We start from the raw sequence: 24,841 nt of genomic DNA, 5'->3' as shown, positions 1-24,841 counted from the left end.
CACCAATCAGTCAAAAAAACGTACAACAAACGCACGAGGACATAGATCAAGGGTCATTTTACATAAAAAATGATATTTTAAGGGAAGATGATCACAGAAAAGGCTTAAAGGACACCAGATTGCATTAATCTTTTTCTGACCACCCTTATGAAATAGCTTATTAACCACACTGCTGCAGGATTTTTTCTGTGTTTTTAAGGGGTTAATTTTTAACTGTTTTTTTGATACCAATCTCTAATCATGTGATAAACCTAATGATGTTTTTTGTATCATGATAATAAAGTTGTAATTAATTTTTGGATTTATCTTATTTCTTTGATATACTTGTATCAGAATGCAGTAGGAATGAAGGCCCTGCTTGAAAGCTTACAATCTATGGGGAAGAAGGGGGACACAAAAGGTGAAGCACTCTTGTAGATCTGGCTGGCCATCGTTATGCTAGTTTATTGGTTACATATAAAGATGAATGATCTGGTCTTTAGATAGTAACCTTTTGGGTGCCCTTACGTGCTATTGATTGTATGTAGGATGTGAGGACAGAAATAGGAGAGAGGTTACGAGTAACATTTAGAAGGTGGGACAGGGGAGCGTTAGCTTAGTAAGTTATTATGATAAGCTTGTCTGAAGAGGTTTGCTTTTAATGTACGCTTAAAAACTTGGGGGCTGGTTATTAGTCGCATTCTTTGGGGTAGTGCATTCCAGAAAACTGGCGCGGCATGAGAAAAGTCTTGGAGTCGGAGGTGTGAGGTTTGTATTATGGAGGATGTTAGTCTAAGATCATTTGCGGAATGATGGGGGCGGGTAGGGTGATAGACAGAGCTGAGGGATGAGATATATGGTGGTGCAGAGCTGTGGAGAGCTTTGTAGGTGAGGGATAGGAGTTTGTATTGTATTTTGTAGCTGATGGGTAGCCAGTGTAGTGACTGGCACAAGGTGGAGGCATCGGTGAAGCGGCTGGACAGGAATATGACCCTGGCTGCTACATTCAAGATGGATTGGAGAGGGGAGAGTTTGGTCTGAGGCAGACCAATTCATAAAGAGTAGTAATCCAGGCGGGAATGAATAAGAGCAACAGTAAAGGGTGCTTTACATGCTGCAACATCGCTAGCGATCTCATTAGCGATATAACACGCTAGATCGCACATACGATTTGCCTAGATTGCATATGCGACCAACGCTACAAAAAATGACCTATGTGCGATCTCGGCAAATTGCATGTGAGATCTGGCGTGTTACATCGCTAACTATGTCGTAGCATGTAAAGCACCCTTCAGGGTTTTTGCAGTTTCGAAAGTGAGAAATGGTCGGATTCTGGAGATGTTTTTTAGATGCAAGTGACATGTGCAAGTGAGTGATTGCATATGGGGAATGAATATGACCACAAGACAGTGAGCATGCTGCTTGGGAGTAATTATTAAATTATCAAAGGTAATTGAGATGTTGGGTGTAGGTTGGTTAGTAGGGGGGGAAACACAAGAAAATCCTTTTTGGAGAGATTCAGTTTCAGATAGAGGGAGGACATGCTTTGAGAGACAGCAGACAGGCAATCCTTGGTATTTTGTAACCGAGCAGGGGTGATGATTGGAGATGTGTATAATTGGATGACATCAGCATAGAAATGGTATTGGAAACCGAATCTACTAATGGTTTGTCCAATAGGGGCGATGTATAGAGAGAAGAGGAGAGGGCCCAAGACTGAGCCTTGAGGAACCCCGAAGGTGAGGTGGAGAGGAGTGGAGTAAGAGCCGGCAAAGGAAACCGTGCAGAAGTGGTTGGAGAGATGGGAGAACCAGGCGAGAGCGGTGTCCTTGAGGCCAATAGAGCGGAGCATGGTGAGGAGAAGTTGGTGATTCACAGTGTCAAAAGCAGCTGAGAGATCCAAGAGAAACAATAGGGAATAGTGGCCATTAGATTTTGCTGTTAATAGATACATTTGAGACTTTGGTGAGGGCCGTTTCGGTGGAGTGTAAAGAGCGGAAACCAGATTGAGAGGGATCAAGAAGTGAGTTTTCAGATAAATAGCGGATTAGCCGAGAGTGGACCAATCGTTCCAGGAGCTTAGTGATAAATGGAAGATTAGAGACTGGTCTGTAGTTAGCGGCACAGTTCTGATTGAGGGAAGGTTTATTAAGTAGAGGAGTTATGATGGCATGTTTAAATGATGAAGGAAAGATACCTGATGAAAGAGAGGGGTTAAAGGGAACCTGTCAGCAGAAATTTTGCCCTAAACCTAAAAGTTTCCCCTTATGTAGCTCCTGGGCTGCATTCTAGCAAGGTTCCTATAGTTATTCTGCCCCCTTTTAGATCAAAATAAATAGTTTATAAAGTGGTACCTTTCAGTTTGAAAGTCCCGCACAGTCCCGCTACAGTGGCACGGCGCATGCGCGAGACCTCGGACGCACTGGGCAGCGTCCTAAGGTATGTAAATTGCACACACTTCCCCTGAAGAAGCCGCTGCTGCGGCGATACATGTGGGTTTTCCCACGGTATTCTTGTCTCCCTATACCCCCCTTGGCTCCTTCTGTTTATCCACATGTTTGCTGCTACCTTGCCCTCCTTGACTATCGCCTCCATGAAGCTTCCTTGCCTTATGGTTATGCATGTTGTTTATTTTTGATGCTTTTCAGTAGGTGATGCTGCTTCCATTATACATAACTATTGTCTATTTCTGACATTCCTTGGTTGGTGATATCGCTTACTACGGCGATCCCTCTGGTGCCGCAGTGCACTTTTTTTCTTTTGTGCAGGGTATTGCAGATTACAGTGTGTTGGCCTGTATTATGTTTCATATACACTTTGGTTAGCATTTACTATTAGCATTTGTATATCATTGTATGCTTACACTTTTTATGCATGACCATTGTATGTATACATAATCATTACGTTTTGTTTATGACGGGTGTTACAGGGGGTATCGGGCTGTGTTATTCTGTGTCATGTTTTTAGTGTTTTTATCTTGCTTTTACAATAAAGGTTTGCCTTTTATACATATTATTGTGGGTGTGCTCCTTGTCCTTATGCAGTTCTTTTTCTATGTTATTGTTTGGTCCTTTCCGCTGAATGGGTGAGCATCTAACTACCGTATTTATAAACATTGAGGTGGTGCACCCGCTTTTGTGTTTCACCAGCGGTCCCACTGTGCACAGTCCCGCTACAGTGGCACGGCGCATGCCCGAGACCTCGGACGCACTGGGTGGCGTCCTGAGGTATGTAAATGAGCGTTGGGGGACGGCCTAAAGCGGCAGGAGGGACAGTAACGGACAACAGACAGCCCGCCCCCGTGGTAGAATTAACAAGATTTTCAAACTGAAAGGTACCACTTTATAAACTATTTATTTTGATCTAAAAGGGGGCAGAATAACTATAGGAACCTTGCTAGAATGCAGCCCGGGAGCTGCAGAAGGGGAAACTTTTAGGTTTAGGGCAAAATTTCTGCTGACAGGTTCCCTTTAATCATTTTGGTTAGATAGGTAGTGACAGCTGGGGAGCGAGCCTGAAGGAGATCTGAGGGAATAGGGTCACTAGTGCAGGTTGTTTGGTGGGGGGGGGGAAGAGGCGAGGAGACGTGTCACTTCTTCTTCTGTGACAGGCTCGAATATTGATAGTGAGGTTGAGGTGCGGGAGAGGAGGGGATCCAGGCTCTGAGGGGATTTTTCAAAGATTTCTTTGCGGATGTCGTTGATCTTTTGTAAGAAGAAAGTGGCCAGATCATCAGAGCTTAGATTGGTGGCCGGGGTCTATGCTTTAGGGCTCAGGAGGGAGTGGAAGGTTTCAAAGAGTCGTTTAGGATTGTTGGCTAGTGAAGTGATGAGAGTGGTAAAGTATACTTGTTTAGCCAGATGGAGAGCAGAGTTATAGGTTTTGAGCATGAATTTATAGTGGATGAAGTCTTCAGCTGAAAGGGATTTTCTCCACAGACACTCAGCACACCTATAACAGCGCTGTAGGAAACGTATTTGAAGCGTGTGCCAGGGCTGCCGCTGCCTGTGTAGTTAGTTTTTTTTCTGCATGTAGCTGGTGCAGCTTCATCCAGGGCACTCTGCATGTCTTTATTATAATGTGACACTGCAGAGTCTGCACAGGAGAGGGAGGAGATGGGAGCAAATTGTTCATTAGCAGCTGGGTATTGATGGCGCTTAGATTTCTGTATGGGCGATAAGTGGGGGCGTCCCGAGTTTGAAGACAGTTTGTGATAGAAAAGGAGAGAAGGTTGAGGTCAGAGAATGGGAGAGGGGAATTGGTGAAGTCATGAAGAGTGTGGAGGTGGGAGAAGACCAGGTCTAGCGTATTCCCATCCTCATGTGTAGGAGACTTAATGAGCTGAGAGAGGCCGAAGGAGGAGGTTAGAGAAAGAAAATGGGTGGCAGATTGGGAGAGTGTGTCTTCAATAGGGATGTTGAAATCTCCCATCGTGAGAGTGGTAATGTCACAGGATAAAAAGTGTGGAAGCCAAGTGGCAAAATGATTGAGGAACGGACGGGAGGAGCCTGGAGGGCGATACACAACCGCTACTCGTAGGGAGAATGGTTTGAAGACTGTAATGGTATGGACTTCAAAAGAAGGAAACCTGAGTGAGGGTACTGAGGGGATGACCTGGAAGGCACACTAGGATGAGAGGAGCAGACCAACACCTCCTCCTGATCTGTTCTCAGGTCTTGGGGTATGTGAGAATTGAAGCCCACCATGTGAGAAAGCAGCAGCATCGGTGGTGTCAGAGTGCTGGATCCAGGTTTCCGTAAGAGCAAGAAGGTTCAGGGCGTTGGAGAGGAAGAAGTCATGAATGTAGAGGAGTTTGTTGCACCCTGACCTTGAATTCCAGAGTTCACAATTAAAAGGGGCAGGAGAAAAGGTGAGCACTGGATATTGATAAGATGAGCAGGGTATCTATGTGTTGCAGGATGAGAGTTATATGTACTAAAGGATGGGGGCCCTGGGTTGGGGGAGATGTCACCAGCAGCTAGGAGGAGGAGGAAAAAGAGAAAGAGCAGATGGTTCAGTGATTTGTGTGAGCGTTTTGTGCGCTGTGTGGGGTAGTGGATGGTTTAGAATGGTTGAAAAATGTCAGTAAGGCCTCAATGTTGTACATGGGAGAGGGAAGGGGAGAGGAGGAACGAATAGTGTAATAGAGCAGAACCAGAATAATGATTGTGAGATTGTCTGTCTGGCCCTGCATCCCTGTATCCTGCACTCTCCATGTGCCATGATTGGCTGGAAAGAGACTTCATATGTATTGCTCTTAGGAATATACTGCACACGTTATCCCTAGGCCAGACTGAGATACATTTGAAGGATCTTCTCGGATGTATGACACTATTTTCTATGTTGAATAATTATGCAATTACAGAGACACAATATCAGCGATTATTTTACCAGATACCAGACACCAACACTGAGCAGAAAAGATCAGAAAAAGTGGGCGTCAATGTGAACCATTTGCTAGCAGGTGAAAGGAACAACTAGTGTCCAGCATAGCTGAAATCAGGAACTATTCACACTTGGCATATGAGCCACATAAATAATGGTTGGTAAATACATTCTGGTCCATTCTGGAACATTCTGGGACATTTTTGGTATATTTCTGAGCACTTATGATGCACTTATCAGATGCACACAGAGGCCGTAACATACTTGCACAAGGGTTTTCAAGGGATTTCTAAACATCCATTAGCCTTCTAACACAGTTAGCAAACACAATGTACCATTAGAACACTGGAGTAGTGGTTGTTGGAAATAGGCCATTAAAAACCAGACGTTTGAAGCTAGAATACTCATTTACCACATTAACAATGTATAAAGTCTATTTCTGTTTAATTTAATTTTAGCTTCATTGAAAAAAAAAAAGTGCTTTTCTTTCAAAAATAAGGAAATATCTGTATAAGTTTGCTTAATATTTAACACATTAGACAGTGTTTGCTACACACCTGTAGATGTAACCCCCCCCTTTTTTTTTCATTTTTTTTTTCATTTATATATCAAACTCTGCAGAATATTTAAGAGTACTGGAAGAATACACAATCTTTACAGATGGTATGTCCTGGTTCCTTAATGAGAGAGATAGTGGGAGAGAAGAGAATATCAATTCAATGGTGCATTCTCTTTAATAGAGCCTTAAGATGGCTGATTTTGGCAGCAAAGGAGAGCTCTTATTTAGAATGGCAGTTTTTTTGGCTTCCAGAAGGTCTAGTGAATCCTATTGCAATAAAGATCAATTCCCCTTTTCACTGCTTTCCCCTCTCTACACTTTTTTCCCTTTATCTCCCAGTCCCCTTGTACCTCGTATCACTGTTTTGTAGTTCGGTACAGCAGCCTCCGGTTTGGTCGCCACTGTGCAAGTGGCTACTTTTCTTTGCCACAGGCATCGTCACCGGTGTACACGTCTGGAGGCGGGTGCATCCCTCGCTGTGTTGGCCAGATGTGAGGCTCTAAGGGAGTCCCGGGCAGATCTCTCTTTTCTCTGCCCCAGTAAAGCCTGGTCAGGTGGCTCTGTCTTTTCCCCTTGGGTCACCGACTGTGCCCCCTGGCATTAAACCGAGGGCTTCCTGCACAACTCCAGCAGGCAAAGTGATTGCAGGGGAGCGCTCAAGAAGCCCCCGGTACACATTAGTACCTGTGCCCAGGTGATGGCGTCACTTGTACTTTTTTGTTCAAGGACTCACTGTCTGCTGGCAGCGAGGCTCAGTCTTCAGATGCTGAAACCTCAGCACACAGCTGGGCACTCCTTCTCCATCATGGCCTCGTTCTCAATGGTTATCCCCAGCTGCAACTAGCCATGCTCTCCACTAGACATATGGGGCCAAACCCAGGTAGGCGCTGCTATACCTTCAGGTCCACATGTGGTGCTGGGCAGCAGGCACACCTCACCAGACAGGCACAGACAACTCGTGATCAGGCCTCGTTCCTTGTCAGTGTTCACTTTTCAAAGTTAAATGTATCTTGAAGCACATCTTGGGGTTTCTAATTTTTTGTTTGGGACAGACTTTTAGCCACTAATAACAATTTCTATACTTTTTGTTGTTAAACCCCCCCAAATGTATGTATAAAGTGCTGAGTGGCATTTGGACAATGTGTCATGTGTCTAATTTCAGTAGGTATTGGAGTTTTAATATCAATGAGTTATTTGGTATTTTATCTTTTACTTGTACACATCAAGAGTGCGAAAATTGTCCTGGCTTTCAGAAGCGGAAGGTGTCAAGAAACCCCTAGAAGTGAAACGGTTAATAAAATGCTATCCATTTGTGCTTACAATTACATGATGCATTATCTTTTAGGTAACACTTGGACCATTGGAGGGTAGCTGTGCAGTGACCTGTGCCGTACATGGTTGCAATAGTGTTTTCATTAAAGGATGTGCGAAAAGATTTTTCAGGTAAGCACCAGGTTAGTTTTTAGGATTCTTGTAAGCATAAAGGCACCTTGTGTAAGCAACATTAATTCATCTGTAAGGTTACATAAGTGGATTTGAAATCTGCACACCTTAGACCAACTCTAGATGGCACACAGCCTTGTTTTCCACATCCCCTTTACCATAGAGTAGTAATTCTAAGGCTTTGTTCCCATGTCCTGTAATCATTTCCGTTTTCGGATCCTTTTGGAAAATGCAAAAATGGATCCTTTGACTCCTCATTGACTTTAATGGTGACAGATCCGTTAACGGTTGTGACAAAATGTGTCATTCGTTTAGGTTCAAGCCTTTAGCCATCCGTTGTTAAAGACAGATGAAAAGTTCTGCTTGCAGGACTTTTCTCTAACAAATCTAAATACGGATTGCTAACGGACAAGTTAAAGCATAATGGGTGTCTATGGGCAATGGATCCGTTAGGGCTGCTTCTCACTTGCGAGTTTCTCGCAGTAGAGCAATGCGAGAAAAACTCGCATTGGAATCGGACACGTTAGTGAATGATTCAGCTCGCATTTGCGATTTTTTTTTTTTTTTTTTTTTTTTCTCAGTCCAAATTAGACTGAGAAAAAAATCGCAGCATGCTGCTGTTTTGCGAGTTTCTACTGCGAGTCTCTCCAATGCAAGTCTATGGGAGCGTGTAAAAAGTCGGATGTCACGGGACGGCACTCACACCATCCTAGTGACATCCGATTTTCTAAATACATTTCTCGCATGTTTCCTAAAACACTGGAAACGAGTGATGTGTCACAATGTCTGTCAATCACTATTCTCTGTCAGTCGGTCTCTCCCTCTCGGTCTCTGTTCTCTCTCTGTCGGTCCGTCACTATCTCTGTCCCTCTCTCACAGTCTGTCGGTCATTTTCCACTCCTCTCTCATACTCACCGATCCCCGGCGCGGCGCTGCACGGCATTCACACTGCTGCGGCGGCTTTTACTATTTTGAAAAAGCCGGCCGCTCATTAAACAATCTCGTATTCCCTGCTTTACCCGCCCACAGGCGCCTATGATTGGTTGCAGTGAGACACGCCCCCACGCTGAGTGACAGGTGTCTCACTGCACCCAATCACAGCAGCCGGTGGGCGTGTCTATACTGTGCAGTGAAATAAATAATTAAATAATTTTAAAAAAATGGCGTGCGGTCCCCCCCCCAATTTTAATACCAGCCAGATAAAGCCATACGACTGAAGGCTGGTATTCTCAGGATGGGGAGCTCCACGTTTTGGGGAGCCCCCCAGCCTAACAATATCAGTCAGCAGCCTCCCAGAATTGCCGCATACATTAGATGCGACAGTTCTGGGACTGTACCCGCCTCTTCCCGATTTGCCCTGGTGCCTTGGCAAATTGGGGTAATAAGGAGTTATTGGCAGCCCATAGCTGCCAATAACTCCTAGATTAATCATGTCAGGCGTCTGAGATACCTTCCATGATTACATAGTTACATAGTTACTTAGGTTGAAAAAAGACCTAGGTCCATCTAGTTCAACCTTCCTCCACCAGTTGTACATTTAGTCACTAAGTCATTTATAACCAACAATGTTTTGTGTACTGAGGAAATCATCCAGCCCTTTTTTAAAAGCTGTTATAGTATCTGCCATTACTACCTCTTGTGGTAGTGTATTCCACAGTCTGACTGCTCTAACTGTAAAGAACCCTTTCCTATTTAGGTGTCGGAATCGCTTTTCTTCCACTCGCAGTGAGTGCCCCCTGGTCCTTAGTATTGTTTTCGGAAGAAATAAGTTATGTGCCAGTCATTTATATTGACCACACATGTATTTATACATATAAATGAGATCTCCTCTGAGACGCCTTTTTTCTAAGCTAAACATATCTAACTTTTTCAATCTGCCATCATATGGGAGGCCTTCCATTCCTTGTAATAGTCTAGTTGCCCGCCTTTGAACTGACTCTAACTTCTGAATGTCCTTTTTAAAATGTGGAGCCCAAAACTGGATCCCGTATTCCAGATGTGGCCTTACAAGTGATTTATAGATGGGTAACAATACGTTGGGATCACGGGATCTAATCTCTCTTTTTATACACCCTAGAATCTTGTTTGCTTTAGCAGCTGCTGCCTGACATTGAGTGCTGCTGCTCAGCTTATTTGTAATGAGAATACCCAAGTCCTTCTCCTGTTCTGTAGTCCCGAGTTTACTTCCATTTAATGTATATGCAGCTATAGGATTACTCCGTCCTAGGTGCATTACTTTACATTTATCAACATTAAATCTCATTTGCCAAGTATCTGCCCATTCTGACATCTTATCCAGATCTTTTTGTAATATTGTACTATCCAGGTCAGTTTTTAATATCCTACATAGTTTGGTGTCATCGGCAAAGACTGACACTGTACTATCAATCCCATCCACAAGGTCATTAATATAGAGAGTAAAAAGAATTGGTCCTAGCACAGATCCCTGCGGCACCCCACTGCTGACTATAGCCCATTTAGAGAATGTAGCATTTATGACTACTCTTTGTTTCCTATCTTTTAGCCAATTCCTTACCCAGTTGCATATTGTGTCCCCTAGTCCTTGCTTCTGGAGCTTTAGTATAAGGCTATTATGTGGTACAGTATCAAATGCCTTTGCAAAGTCCAAATAAATCACATCAGCTGCATTACCAATATCCAGGTTTGCACTTACCCCCTCATAGAACCCCAACAGGTTGGTTAGACACGACTTATCTTTCATGAATCCATGCTGTTTGTCAGTTATCATATTATTTTCTGCAATATATTTTTGCATGTCATCCCTTAAAATGCCCTCAAAAACTTTGCATACTACTGATGTCAGGCTTACTGGACGGTAGTTGCCTGGATCTACCCTCTTACCTTTCTTAAATATCGGTACCACATCAGCAATCCTCCAATCCTGAGGCACCAACCCTGTTACAAGTGAGTCTAAAAAGATGAGATACAGCGGTCTGTCGATTACGGAGCTCAATTCCCTCAATATTCGTGGATGAATGCCATCTGGCCCTGGGGATTTGTCAATGTTTAATTTACTCAGACGTAGGCGTACTTCATCTTGTGTTAAATTAATTATATCGGGTGGTGGACTTTGATTTTTCACTTGTTGAATGATCCCTGGTACAGTCAGTTCCTTGGTGAATACAGATGAGAAATGCCTATTTAATATCTCAGTCTTTTGTTTGTCCTCTATAACTAACTTGTTATTATATTTTAAGGGTCCGATACTATCCTTTGTTTTCCTTTTGGCATTAATGTATTTATAAAAGATTTTGGGATTTATTTTAATGTCATTGGCGATTTTTGTTTCAGTAGCTAGTTTTGCTTGTTTGATTTCTTTTTTGCATTGCCTATTGATATCTTTATACTCCTGCAATGCTATTTCTGTATTCTCAGCCTTTAAGATGTTAAACGCCCTTTGTTTTTGTTTTATTATACTTTGTACAGTCTTATTTATCCATAGTGGTTTCTTTTTATTCCTGGACATTTTATTACCAGAGGGTATAAGTTTTTTACAGGACTCTAGCAGTATATCCTTAAACTTACCCCATTTATGTTCGGTATCCCCAGTTACCATGACTCTGTCCCAATCTACACATTTAAGCTCTTCCCTTAATTTGTTGAAATCAGCTTTCCTAAAATTCCAGGTTTTAGCATTCCCCCTTTGAAATGTTCTATTGAATATTATGTCGAAGCTTACCATATTATGATCGCTGGTGCCCAAGTGCTCCCGGACCTGTAGATTTGAAATTGTATCCGGTCTATTTGACAGGACCAGATCTAGCAAATTATCTCCCCTGGTCGGTTCATCTACCATCTGAGAGAGGAAATGGTCCTGAATGGTAGATAAGAACTTACAGCTTTTAGCAGAACCAGAAGATTCTATGTCCCACTGTATGTCTGGATAGTTGAAATCCCCCATAATAAGAACCCGATTATTATTATTAGCTGCCTTTTCAATTTGTTCCAGCATTTCACCCTCTATTTGTTCAGGTATGTTAGGAGGCTTATAGCAAACTCCAATTAGCATTTTTCCATTATTCCCCTCCCCATGTACATTTACCCATACTGACTCTACATTGTTGCTGTTCCCCTCAATGTCATCATACAACACAGGTTTTAGGTTAGATTTGATAAATATACACACCCCACCACCTTTTTGGCCTTTCCTGTCCTTCCTAAATGTACTATAACCCTGTATGTTTGTCACCCAGTCATGACTTTCATCCAGCCAGGTTTCCGTAATGCCCACCACATCATAATCCATGGTTGACATAAGAGTCTCCAATTCATTCATTTTGTTTGCAAGACTTCTTGCATTTGCCAGTAGACATTTAATCCTATTAACACCTTTATTACTCCTAGCCTCCCTACGTTCCTTGTATGTCCCATCCCCCCCTAATCCTTCATTGACCCCTACCGTCTCCCTGTCTCTATCTGCTCTATCTATCCCCTTATTTGCTCCACTACCCTCCCTCCCCCCCGATCCTAGTTTAAAAGCTCCTCCATCCGTCTGACCATTTTCTCCCCCAGCACAGCTGCACCTTCCCCATTGAGGTGCAGCCCGTCCCTACCGTAGAGCCTGTAGCCGACTGAGAAGTCGGCCCAGTTCTCCATGAACCCGAACCCTTCCTTCCTGCACCAATTTCTAAGTCACATATTTATCTCCCTAAGCTCCCGCTGTCTTTCTAGTGACGCTCGTGGCACCGGTAGTATTTCTGAAAACACCACCTTGGAGGTCCTGGACTTCAGCTTCTCTCCTAGTTCCCTGTAATCATTTTTAAGGACCTTCCACCTGCCTCTAACTTTGTCATTAGTACCAATGTGCACCATGACCGCTGGGTTTTCCCCAGCCCCACCCAGCAATCTGTCTATCCGATCCACAATATGCCGAACCCGAGCACCCGGCAGACAACACACTGTTCGGCATTCACGGTCTCGGCGACAGATGACCCTGTCTGTCCGCCTAATTATAGAGTCCCCTACCACCAACATCTGTCTGGGCTTTGCTGCACTCCTATTTCCCTCCTTCCTACAGCAGTTGTTTTCCTGGTTGCTAGGAGCAACGTCCTGCTGTAGTGACCCTAGTCCAGGCCCTTCATTCCTAATATCAGCCAAACAGGCATATTTACTAGGTTGTGCCAGGTCAGGACTAGGCTCCCTGACACTTATTAATCTTTAAGTTACAGTAAATAAACACACACACGAAAAAATCCTTTATTAGAAATAAAAAACACTAACAAATTCCCTGGTTCAACAATTTAATAAGCCCCAAAAAGTCCTCCATGTCCGGCGTAATCCAGGATGGTCCAGCGTCGCTTCCAGCTCTGCTGCATGAAGGTGGCAGGAGCTGCAGAAGACACCGCCGCTCCTGTCAGCTCTATGCAGCAACTGAGGTGAGTATCGCGATCATCTGAGCTGTCACTGAGGTTACCCGCGGCCACCGCTGGATCCTCCAACAGTGACAGCGGGTAACCTCAGTGACAGCTCAGCTGATCGCGATACTCACCTCAGTTGCTGTGTGGAGCTGACAGGGGCGGCTGTGTTTTCTGCAGCTCCGGTCACCTCCATGCAGCAGAGCTGATAGGGATCGCTGGTAAGTTGCTAGGAGGTTGCTGGTGAGATGTCACACTGCGACGCTCCAGCGATCCCACCAGTAACCTGACCTGGCAGGGATCGCTGGAGCGTGGCTACACGAGTTGCTGGTGAGCTCACCAGCAACCAATGACCAGCCCCCAGCCAGCAGCGCCACGTGGAAGCGATGCTGCGCTTGGTAACTAAGGTAAATATCGGGTAACTTAGGTAACTTAGCGCTGGCTCCCTGCTCTCCTAACTACAGTACACATGGGGTTAATTACCCAATATGTACTGCAGCTACATGTGCAGGGAGCCGCGCACACTGCTTAACGCTGGCTCCCTGCTCTCCTAGCTACAGTACACATGGGGTTAATTACCCGATGTGTACTCCAGCTACGTGTGCACAGAGCAGGAGTCTGCACTGACAGCGTGAGAGCGGCGGACGCTGGTAACGAAGGTAAATATCGGGTAACCAAGGTAAGGGCTTCTTGGTTACCCGATGTTTACTGTAGTTACCAGAGTCCGCAGAAGCTGGCTCCTGCTGCCTGCACATTTAGTTGTTGCTGTCTCGCTGTCACACACAGCGATGTGTGCTTCACAGCGGGAGAGCAACAACTAAAAAATGGCCCAGGACATTCAGCAACAACCAACGACCTCACAGCAGGGGCCAGGTTGTTGCTGGATGTCACACACAGCAACATCACTAGCAACATCGCTGTTACGTCACAAAAGTTGTTCGTTAGCAGCGATGTTGCTATCGATGTTTAGTGTGACTGGGCCTTTAAATGGTACTAATTTAAAACTACATCTAGTCCTACGAAAATAAGCTCCATCAATATACAGTTGAAAAGGTTATGTCTCCCAGAATAGGCCACACAAAAATATTTTTTATTAACCCCATCACGACAGATGACATACTGGTATGTCATACTGGTATGTCATCGGTTATGTCGCAGTAAGTACCGCCAACTGCTACAGTGAGCTAGCAGTGATTTTCCCCCCCACATGTGTGCTGATTTGAGCAGCAGACATGTGGGACTAATAGGCGCGAGTGGATCCGTGATCCACCTGCCCCTGCTTGCCACTTAGATCACATTGTCAAAATGTGACTGCTCAATTTAAATGGCCACGGCGGGGATCGCGCCTTTCCCCACCACCATCGAAGGCTCTGTGACGTGATCACAGGGAACCGATGGTTGTCATGGTATCTCGGGTTCAGGTGATGTCCCCTTACGCGACCATGATGTACTTCCTGTAAGAGCCGACAGAGCGGTGGGTCTTAAAGAAACAGTGCATTTTTGCTGATCAGAGCTATGCAGCTCTGATATATAGAAATGCACAAGCGATCAGACAGTGGATCCATAAAGTCCCCTAGGGTGGACTAGTAAAATAAATTAAAAAAATGTAAAAAATCTAAATTTTTTAAAAATATGACAAAATAAGAAAACGACAGCTCAAGACGCAAAAAGTAAGCCATCACTGAGCCCCTGATCCCAAAAATTTTAAACTTTTTTTTAACCCCTTAGATAAAAGTAAAAGTACACACGTTTGGTATTTACAAACTCGTACCAGCATTTTACTGACATGTCAGTTTTGCCATATAGTGAAGACTGTGAATAAAATACCCCCAAAACAATTGTGCAATTGCACTTTTTTTTTTTTTTGCAATTTCACCATACTTGGAATTTTTTTCCCATTTTCCAGAGCACTAAATGGTAAATCTTATGGTTTATTTCAAAAATACAACTTGTCCCGCAAAAAATAATCCCTCATATGGAAAGATTGACAGAAAAGTTATGGCTCTTGTAAGGAGAGCAAAAAATTTAAAATCACTCGGGGGTGAAGGGGTTAATAGAACTGACCCACAGAAGCCTAGTTTGCAAAATGGGGATACTTCTGGCATAGCTTAATTTATCACTAAAAAACCCCAGTAGATTTGGGAAAGTTGTGTAAGTGCTTGATTTTCTTTACGTCGCATTCTTCCTCTGTACTGAACATATGAAGAGATTTTGTAAAGTTTGTTTCCAGTTTTTTCATCATTTGAATATTATTATGTCTTTCTCTCCTGTGATTTCCTTAATTTCCACATCTTTTACATCTTTATGTTGCAACTTGAATTTTATATTAATTAAAATGTCTGGTCTTAGTAGTCAAGGGGGCAGTCCTCTTCAGAGATTGACAGTTATCTATGTAGGCACATTTATTCAATGAGGTAAATCAGGAATTGTGTGTATTTTATGATCTTGAACAACGTGGCAAAAAAATCCTTATTCTAACCAATTCCTGTTTTACAGATTTCCTATGAAACGTCCTGAGCATCTTTCCAAATGGGTTAAAGCTCTTAAATGTTGTCATTGGAAACCTTTAGCATCCAGCAGAATCTGCAGTGATCATTTCAAAGACAAGGATTACATCATACTTCCCGGAACACTGGTACCCCGACTACGCTTAAGTGCTGTACCATCTGTCTTCAGTGCTAGGAAATGTAAAAGAAAACCGGTACCAGCAACACATCAAAACTTTGGAGACTGTAGGTCCATGAAAGATGTAGATGGATGCCAAGAAACAGAGATACAGAGTGCTTGTGACCACACTTATTCAGCTTTTCACCATGAAGAAGGACTTCCTCGCTTTACACCTGATACTGTGAAGCTCAAAAAGAAAGTGAGAACCCTGCAAAGACAGATTCAGAGACAGAGACATACCATTAAAAGGTTATCTGAAAGAATCGAACAGTTAAAGAGCAATCATACTCAGGTGCATCAAAACTAATGGGGTATGGTATCCCCTTATTGTTCACTTGGCACAGCTCTGCACATTTAGTATGAACTGTGTCTGTCATTATAGTAAAACATTATCCTTGTCAAGTAATTTTATCTGAGCTGCAGTGCCTGACACCAGGGGTATAACGATCTTGGTCAGAGAAGGTGCAACCATGACCGGGCCTGTGCTGGAGGTAGGCCCGCCAACCCTAGCAACTACTTCATCTTGATGTGCGTCCAAGGAAAGAGAGTAGATTTTTTTTTTTTTTTTAATGTGCTTGAGGGAGAATGGGGACATATAATACCAGGAAGGGAGCCAGTATAAGGGACATACAGCTGGTAAAATAAGTATTGAACACATCACCAATTTTCTAAGTACCGTATTTTTCGGACTATAAGACGCACCCTGGTTTTAGAGAAGGAAAATAGGAAAATAAAATTTTAAGCAAAAAATGTGGTCATGACACACTGTTTGGGGAGAGGATCTGCTGCTGACACTATTATGGGGGTAATGTTCCCAAATTCTCAACTAAGGTACCCAATCCTGGTAGTGATCCTCCTGCCTTGTGTGTGTGTGTGTGTGTGTGTGTGTGTGTGTGTATGTGTATATATATATATATATATATATATATGTCCCTCATCCTGGTATAGCCCCATCTTGCTATATACTAACATCCTGGTATGTACTCCCATCCTGCTATATACCTCTTCCTGGTATATGGTCGCATCATGCTATATACCCCATCCTAGCATATGGCCGCATCCTGCTATATACCCCCATCCTGGTATGTGCTCTCATCCTGCTATATACCCCCATCCTTCTATATACGCCATCATCCTGCTATATACGCCATCATCCTGCTATATATGCTATCATCCTGCTATATACGCCATCATCCTGCTATATATGCTATCATCCTGCTATATACACCATCATCCTGCTATATACGCTCTCATCCTGCTATATACGCCATCATCCTTCTATATGCCATCATCCTATATGCCATCATCCTGCTATATACGCCATCATCCTGCTATATACGCCATTATCCTGCTCATTTGCCATCATCCTGCTCATTTGCCATCATCCTGCTATATACGCCATCATCCTGCTATATGCCATCATCCTGCTTATATACCCCCATCCTGCTCATATACCCCCATCCTGCTATATGTCCTGCATCCTGTGGCACACACAGAAAAAAAAAAAATGAATAAACATTTATATTCACTTTTCCTCGCTCCACGCAGAATCGCTCCTCCTCCGTCTGTGCCGGCAGCGCTGTGTGGAGCCAACCACGATCCCTGCAGCATCGCGATGTCCTCTTGTCTGTGCCGGGGTGGCTGTGTGGACACGTGCGCACAGCGATGACGTCATCGCTGTGAGCACCGCTAGTCTCCACACACAGCGCGGCCGGCAGACAGGAGGAGATCGCGATGCTGTAGGGAATGGTGAGTATACTGATTCACTGCCCCCCGCGCTGATGATGATGTGCGGGGAGAAGTTGATACAGCCGCACATGATCACTCCAGGCTGTAGTTGCCAAGGGTGATCATGCGAGCAGGCTGTTTAGTATGCGCGCACCCCCTGTCCATCACCCCGCCCACCTGTCAGTGCCGGCTTCAGCACTGAGAGATGGACGGGAGGATGGGCGTGCATATGTAATGAGCAGGCCCACGTGGTCACGGCAGGCGCTGCCACAGCCTGCTCGTGCCCCGATGACCCGCTCCATACGCAGCACCCTCATTCCCCGAAGCCTTACATTCAGACTATAAGACGCACCCCCTACTTTCCCCCAACATTTGGGGGGAAAAAAGTGCATCTTATAGTCCGAAAAATACGGTAAATATATTTCTAAAGGTGCTAATGACATGAATTTCTCACCAGATGTCGATAACAACCCATCCAATCCACATAGGCAAAGAAATCAAACCATTGTTGACTATAAATTTATTGATGGATAATAATGCAAAATGCTACAAGGAAAAGGCATTTAACACATTTCAGTAAATTTATTTAATTTATTTAATACTTCGTACAAAAGCCTTTGTTGGTGATGACAGCTTAAAGTTGCCTTCTGTTTCGAGAAACTAGTCGCAAGAATTGCTCAAGGTCCATTCTTTCACACAAACACTCTGGGCTCCGTCTATGAACTCTGAGCTTTAGTTCCTTCCATACATTTTCTATTGGATTCAGGTCAGTTGATTGGCTGAGCCTTTCTAGCAGCTTTTATTTATTTATTTTCGGAAACCAATTGAGTTTCCTTGGCTGTGTGTTTGGGATCATTGTCTTGCAGAAATGTTTACCGTCGTTTCCCCTTCATCATTGTGGCAGATGGCAACAGATTTTTACCAAGAATGACTCCGTACATTTGTTCATTCATCCTTCCTTCGGGGTTATATGTACTGTGCTGACAAACAGCCCCAAGCTATAATGGTCCTACTTCCAAACTTCACTGTTGGTATGGTGTTTTGGGGGTTAAATGCAGTGCCACCTTTTGGCCTCCAAAAATAGTGTGTATTATGGCATCCAAAAAGTTAAATTTTGGTCTCATCTGACCAGACTATATTCTACCAGTATTTTGCAGGCTTGTCTAAATGTTGTCGAGAAAACTTTAATCCCTTCACAACCTTGCGATTTTCTGTTTATGCACTTTTGATTTTTTCCTCTACTTCTTTGTTTTTATTTTCAGGATCTGGGAATAAGTGATGGCTTATATTTTGGCTCACTAAGCTGATGTTTTTACTAAAGGTATTTTTGGGTTGATATAATGTTTTCATTGCCTCTCACTATATTTTATTGCAATGTAACAGCAGCCCAAAAAACATAATTCTGTTTTGAAAAAAAATTCTGTTATACTGTTAACTGAATAATTTTATACTTCGATCGGTCAGACTTTTCTGAACATAGCAAGACCGAATGTGTATTTTTTAATACTTTTACTTTTAATAAAGCAAAAGAGGGGTGATTTGAAGTTCTGTGGGGGTTTTTTGTTGATCTTGTTAAAAGCTTATTATTTTTCACTTTTGTATTTACTAGTATTCTTAGGTGACTTGAAGCTGCGATTATCCGATCGTTTCTGCAGAGGACTGCCCTGTGTAGCAGAAATCACGATCCCCTATGAGTGGCATCTCCCAGCCGGTGTTCACAGGATGAGCGTCATATCAGATACAGGGGTCATTAGCTGATCCCTGGCTGTCATGGCAACCCAGAGCGGGAATGGTGCGTTTCCCTGACGGCGTGTGTTAAAAGGAAACTTTTACGTGTATGTTTTGCAATAATAAGGGTGCAAATGTCTTGAGACCTCTCATGATGGGTAAAACCAGTGAGCCATTTCTTTTGTGGCAGTTGAGAAAGCTAATATTTATTTCTCACTAAGTGGCAGGATTGCTTCCTAATTAATGATAGATTTCAGCTGGTGTCATGACTTTCTATGGCTTTTTGCATCTCTCTTCATGTGTTCAATACCTTTCAATATATTTGATATTTGGTTGATTTATTTGCCTGTGTGGATTGGATGGGTTATTATCAACATCTGGTGAGAATTATCAATAGCACCATTAGAAATATATTTACTTAGAAAATTGATGACATGTTCAATACTTATTTCACCCACAGTATATACCAGGATATGGGACGGACATACCAGGAAGGGTCCCAGGTTTGGGGAGATATATACCTGGAAGGGGCGAAGGATGGGGGAGATATATACCAGGATTGGTCCCCTACATAATGAAAGCGGGGCAGCACGTATCACGTATGTCTTTATATAATGTAGAATGCTACAAGGGCCCATACATCTGACCACCATGCTAGTGGAAGGCACATTTTTTTCAAAGAGACTACCAGACTCTAGTTATGTCACCGCCAGACACAGTCACTACTAAAAGAATGGAGCAGTGTCTGCTAAACTATACTTACTGCAGCATTGTGGCTCCTTTTTAAATGGGAATCTGTGAATAGAATTTCACCTCTGAAACTACTTATATGCCTTTTGTATCTCTGTCAAATACAAGTCCAGTAAACATGGCCAGTCTGAGAAATCGGTAACATGTAGTTTGTGCATATAGGTGGTGGCGGGGGGGGGGGGGTGAGGTGACAGGTTATCTTTAACCACTTCATGACATTTGACTTAATGGTACAGTATAAGTTATCTCGGTCTTTAATGCTGGCTTGCACCAAGCCGTATCTACCCCGCACGTAACAGCAGTTTTAATCATCCATCATGCGCCTCTCCGATCACCTGTGTCTCTTAACCTGTTAAATCCTGCTGTCAGTCTACAGCTTTGCCCTCAATAGGGTATAAAAAGTTGTTCCAATTCTCATCCTGAAAAGTGGCATGAATGCCATGCGTGTGCTATGTGTGAATTATTTTTTTATTTATTCATTTACTTTTTTTGACTAGCATCCGTATGACGTGAGTTTGGAATCTGTATTCAATTAGTTTACACATTTTTAACATCATCTTTTACATACTATAATATTCTGTTAATTAAAGCTAGTTGTCATCAATAATTAAGCAATCTTGTATAAAGATACAGATAGATAAAATAGACATCCTACTTCTATATAATTTCACAACCCCCTACATATTATAAACTTGCACCCTGTAGTGCCTTTTATATGGTGTTCATTCTACAGTTCTTTAGGCTTAAAAAAAATAGAATAAATTTGAAAGAGGAGACTCCAGTCCCGGAGAACGGAGACGCCCATTTGACCAGTCTGCACTGGAGCGACCTTCTAGGTGAGTATTATAAAGTGTTTTTTTATGTTCTACACAGCGATCTGGGCTCTTATACAGTATGTCCACCCATATCCTGTCCACCGCCATTAACTTGAGAACGGCGGCAGCTATAGGCATAGAAGTAGTGTCTAGGTATAGTAAAGTATCCATGTTCTATGCAGTGAAAGCACCTATAGCGCCACCTGGTGGAAAATAACGAAGTTAGCATTCTTATCTTGAAAACGGAACAAGAGGGAGGAAAAAAAGTTAATAAAAGAATTATAGGGCATCATCAATTCAATACGAATCGACACCTTGCATACAGAAATGCTATGATATGAAACCCATGACCCCCCCCCCCCAAAAAAAAAACATTGAATGCTGGCCACGCATATGGCGCTCATTTAATTTTGATGCTCAAAGTGGCCACTGTCAGCTGCAATGCACATCTGGACTCTGGACAGCATACTGTATCTTGCTGCACGTTGTGCAATATGGTAGGTGACACGTTTGCACAAGCATCTGTGATACGTCATCATAGGTCCTGCAATGTTGGTGGAGGGGTCGCATACACCTCCTGTTTTATGTGACTTCACAGAAAGAAGTCCAATGGGGTAAGGTCAGGTGAGCGTGGAGGCCACTCCACTCAGCCACCATACCCAATGACTTGTAGGAAGGTCTCCATGAGGTATCGCTTCACGTCCGCAGCCTTGTGAATTTTACACGTTCTAATCATAGCATTTCTGTATGCAAGGTGTCAATTCTTATTGAATTGATGATGCCCTACAACTTTGTCATTCACTTTTTTCTCTATCTCGTTCCGTTTTCGAGATAAAAATTGCTAACTCCGTTGTTTTCCACCAGGTGGCGCAATAGGTGGTTTCACTGCGTAGGGCATGGCTACTTTACTATACTTAGACACCACTTCTATGCCTATAGCTGCCGCCAATCTCAAGTTAACCCTAGAACGCATACCTGGGGCCTCGCAGGCCTGCTAGGTTACTTGTATTCTATGGTAGATTTGTATGGTTGCGTGTTCTAGGGTTAATGGCGGTGGACACACTGTATGTACTAAAGGGTACCAATTTATAATATATAATATCACAACAACCCTACATACATATTTGCAGGTATACAGCTCTGGCAAAAGTTAAGAGACCACTGCAAAATTTTCAGTTTTTCTGATTTTTCTCTTTATAGGTATATTTTTGAGTAAAATGTAAATTGTTCTTTTATTCTATAAACTACTGACATCATGTCTCCGAATTTTCAAGTAATAAATTTTGTATCTTATTTTCTCAAAATGAGAAATGGTCAAAATAACAAAACAATGCATTGATTTCAGACTTTAAATAATGCAAAGAAAGCAAGTTCATAATCCTTTAGAAACAACAATACTAATAATGTTTTAATTCTGGAAGAGTTCAGAAATCAGTATTTTGTGGAATAACCATGATTTTTAATCCCAGCTTTCATGCGTCTTGGCATGCTTTCCACCAGTCTCCACACTGCTTTTGGATGACTTTATGCCACTCCTGGCACAAAAATGTAAGGAGTTCTTCTTTGTTTCATGGCTTGTGACTATCCATCTTCCTCTTGATGAAATTCCAGAGGTTTTCAATGGGGTTCAGGTCTGGCCATGACAGAGTTTTGATGTGGTGGTCCTTCATCCACACATTGATTGACCTAGCTGTGTGGCATGGCACATTGTCCTGCTGGAAAAAACAGTCCTCAGAGTTGGGGATATCTACTCTTTCTATCTATATCTTTATAGTTATTATTTATTTCTATGAGATGTGTGCATAAAAAACCAATCAGACAGCATATGATTAGTCCGTGTGTGCTCACTTTTATTTCTCCGAAATACATAGACTTACATTGCTGAGTCTCATCCAATCTATGCAGCCATATGTAGCATGCTGCAATTTTTTTTCCTCAGCCTGATTACAGCTGAGGAAAATATCGCAGATGAACACTGCCTTATTTAATAGCATTGCTACAATTGCAATGCAATTTATTTATTTCTTTATCTCTTTGCACTCAATTGTTTATATGCAAGTTGTTGCGAGGCCTTACAGCGGGACTTAACATGCGCTGGCAGGGAGGAGCATAATTCCTTGCTCCCATCGGCATGACCATGACATGATCACAGGTTGCCGATGGGTTGCCTTGGCAGTCGTGTGTCAGCTGATGACACCCGTGCCTGTAACTATAATCTATCTATGAGCACCAGCTATGAGCCGGCATTCATAGGACATTGTGATTTCTGCTATACAGAGTGGGACTGATGCACTGCTATGTATAGCACAAGCGATCAGATATTTGCAGCTTCAAGTCCCTTATGGGGACTATTAAATACAGTAAAAAGTGAGGGGATGGGCAGGAGGTTTTCAAAAACATGAAAAAAAAACAAAACAAAAAAACTCCAGAAACGTTCAAATCCCCTCACCTTTTGCCCTATAAGATTAAAACAATATATAAAAAATACACTTTTGGTATCTCTGGATTCGTAAAAGTCCAATCTAGCTAAATATAAAGTAATCCAATAGGTTAACAGCGTAACGAGAAAACCAAAATTAAAACGCCAGAATTAAAAAAAACAAAACAAAAAAAAACTAATTTTTTTGGGGGGGGCAGCAACAACAGCGCAATAAAATACAATAAGGGGCAATCAAAACATAGTATCTACTCAAAAATGGTATCCATAAAAGTCAGGTTAAGGTGCAATAAATAAGCTCTCCCACAGCCCCAGATCCCTAAAAATGAAATAGTTATGGATCACAAAAAACGGCTACAAAACAAAAAAATGCATTTTGTTTCACCACTTGGATAACAAACATGCATCTTTTTTTTTTTTTTAATTGGCGTTATCGTACTGTCCTGGGAAACCATACTGCCCCATATTTACCTACCATATAGTGAACATGACCAATAAAAACAAAAAATAATTGTGGATGTGCACTTTTTATGCTATTCAAAGCACTTTACATTTTTTTTTCTTGCTTTCCAGTGCATCACATGATAAAATGAATGATGTCATTTACAAGTACAACTCACCCTGCAAAAAACATGCAAAAAATAAAATTAGTTATGGCTCTTGGAAGAAGGGGAGGAAAAAATGAAAGTGCAAAAAACGGAAAACAAGGCCTTGAAGGGGTTAAACACTTGGATCTCCACTGATCTATTTATAAGACATCCATTTTGAAGAAATGGATAACCCATATAAATTGTAGCTACTGTGCATCTTCCTTTTGCAAAAGTATTGAGTAGCATACAGTTAGGTTAAGAAATCTTTGGATAGTGACAATTTTTGGCATTTTAGCTGTTTACCAAAACATATCAAGATACAGTTATATAATCCTTAGTCTTAAAGTGAAGACTCTCAGATTACACTAAACAATTGTTTTTTGGACAGATGAAACTAAGCTGAACCTGTGCCAGAATGGTGGGATGAAGAAAGTATGGAGAAGGCTTGGAATGGCTCATCATGATCCAAAACACAGCATCCTCAGTAGAACATGGCAGAGGCAATATGTTTGCATGGGCATGTATGGCTTCCAATGGCACTGGGTCACTAGTGTTTATGGATGATGTGACTGAAGACAGAAACAGCTGGATAAATTCTGAAGTGTACAGGACTATACTTTCTGCTCACATTAAATGAAATGCAGCAAGGTTGATTGGACGATACTTCACCGTACAGATGGACAGTGACCCTAGACATACTGCAAAATCAAGCCAGGATTTCAAGGCAAAGAAGTGGAATATTCTGCAGAGGCCGAGTCATCACCAGATCTGAACCCCATCGAGTATGCATTTCATGTGGTAAAGGCAAAACCAAGGCAGAAAGTCCCACAAACAAGAAACAACTGAAGTCTGCTAGAGTGAAGGCCTGGCACAGCACCACAAAGGAGGAAACCCAGCATTTGGTGATGTCCATCATTTTCATACTTCAGGCAGGCATTGGCTACAAAGGAATCTTTACAAAGTATTAGAAATAAATATATTTATTTATGGTAACATTACTTTGTCCACTTACCTCAAAAGTAACTGTAGATAAATGGTTGTAAATTCCTAATCATTTCACAGGATATTTTTGTTTTAACCTTTTAATTAAACCTGAAAGTCTCAACTTCAATTGCAGATGTTTCATTTTAAATATAAAATAGTGGCATGCAAAGCTGAAATCACTAAGATTCGGTGACTACCCAAATATTTCTGCGGGGTATATAATCTTTTGATTTGACTGTTTGTCTGTCTGACTTACAAGTGATGGTGCAATGCTCTTCCTCCATAGAGATTTGATGCAGATGATGTGGCTTTATATATATATATATATATATATATATATATATATATATATATATATATATATATATATATATATATATATATATATATATATATATATA

General features: G+C 42.3%; 1 protein-coding gene across 3 annotated transcripts in view; it reads left to right on the top strand.

The window, feature by feature from the left end:
• Positions 1–24,421, top strand: part of LOC142243036 (uncharacterized) — a 129,397-nt gene extending 104,976 nt beyond the window's left edge. Inside the window, exons 7-9 of one of the 3 annotated variants that reach the window (XR_012724297.1) lie at positions 7,269–7,366; positions 15,238–15,899; positions 23,845–24,421. Coding sequence is in view for 2 of the 3 variants with exons in the window: in XM_075314546.1 (XP_075170661.1) it covers positions 7,269–7,366; positions 15,238–15,700; positions 23,845–23,859 (576 nt within the window). In the remaining variant the exon portion in view is untranslated. Of the gene's footprint in view, positions 1–7,268; positions 7,367–15,237; positions 16,297–23,844 lie in introns of those variants that run through there. The other 2 variants (XM_075314546.1, XM_075314557.1) reach the window with 2 other exon arrangements.
• Positions 24,422–24,841: the final 420 nt, after the last annotated feature.

Source organism: Anomaloglossus baeobatrachus, chromosome 1, assembly GCF_048569485.1.
Source record: "Anomaloglossus baeobatrachus isolate aAnoBae1 chromosome 1, aAnoBae1.hap1, whole genome shotgun sequence".
NCBI lineage: Eukaryota > Metazoa > Chordata > Amphibia > Anura > Aromobatidae > Anomaloglossus > Anomaloglossus baeobatrachus.
The sequence above is the reverse complement of the archived record's forward strand: the minus strand, read 5'-3'. Positions and strand labels throughout refer to the sequence as shown.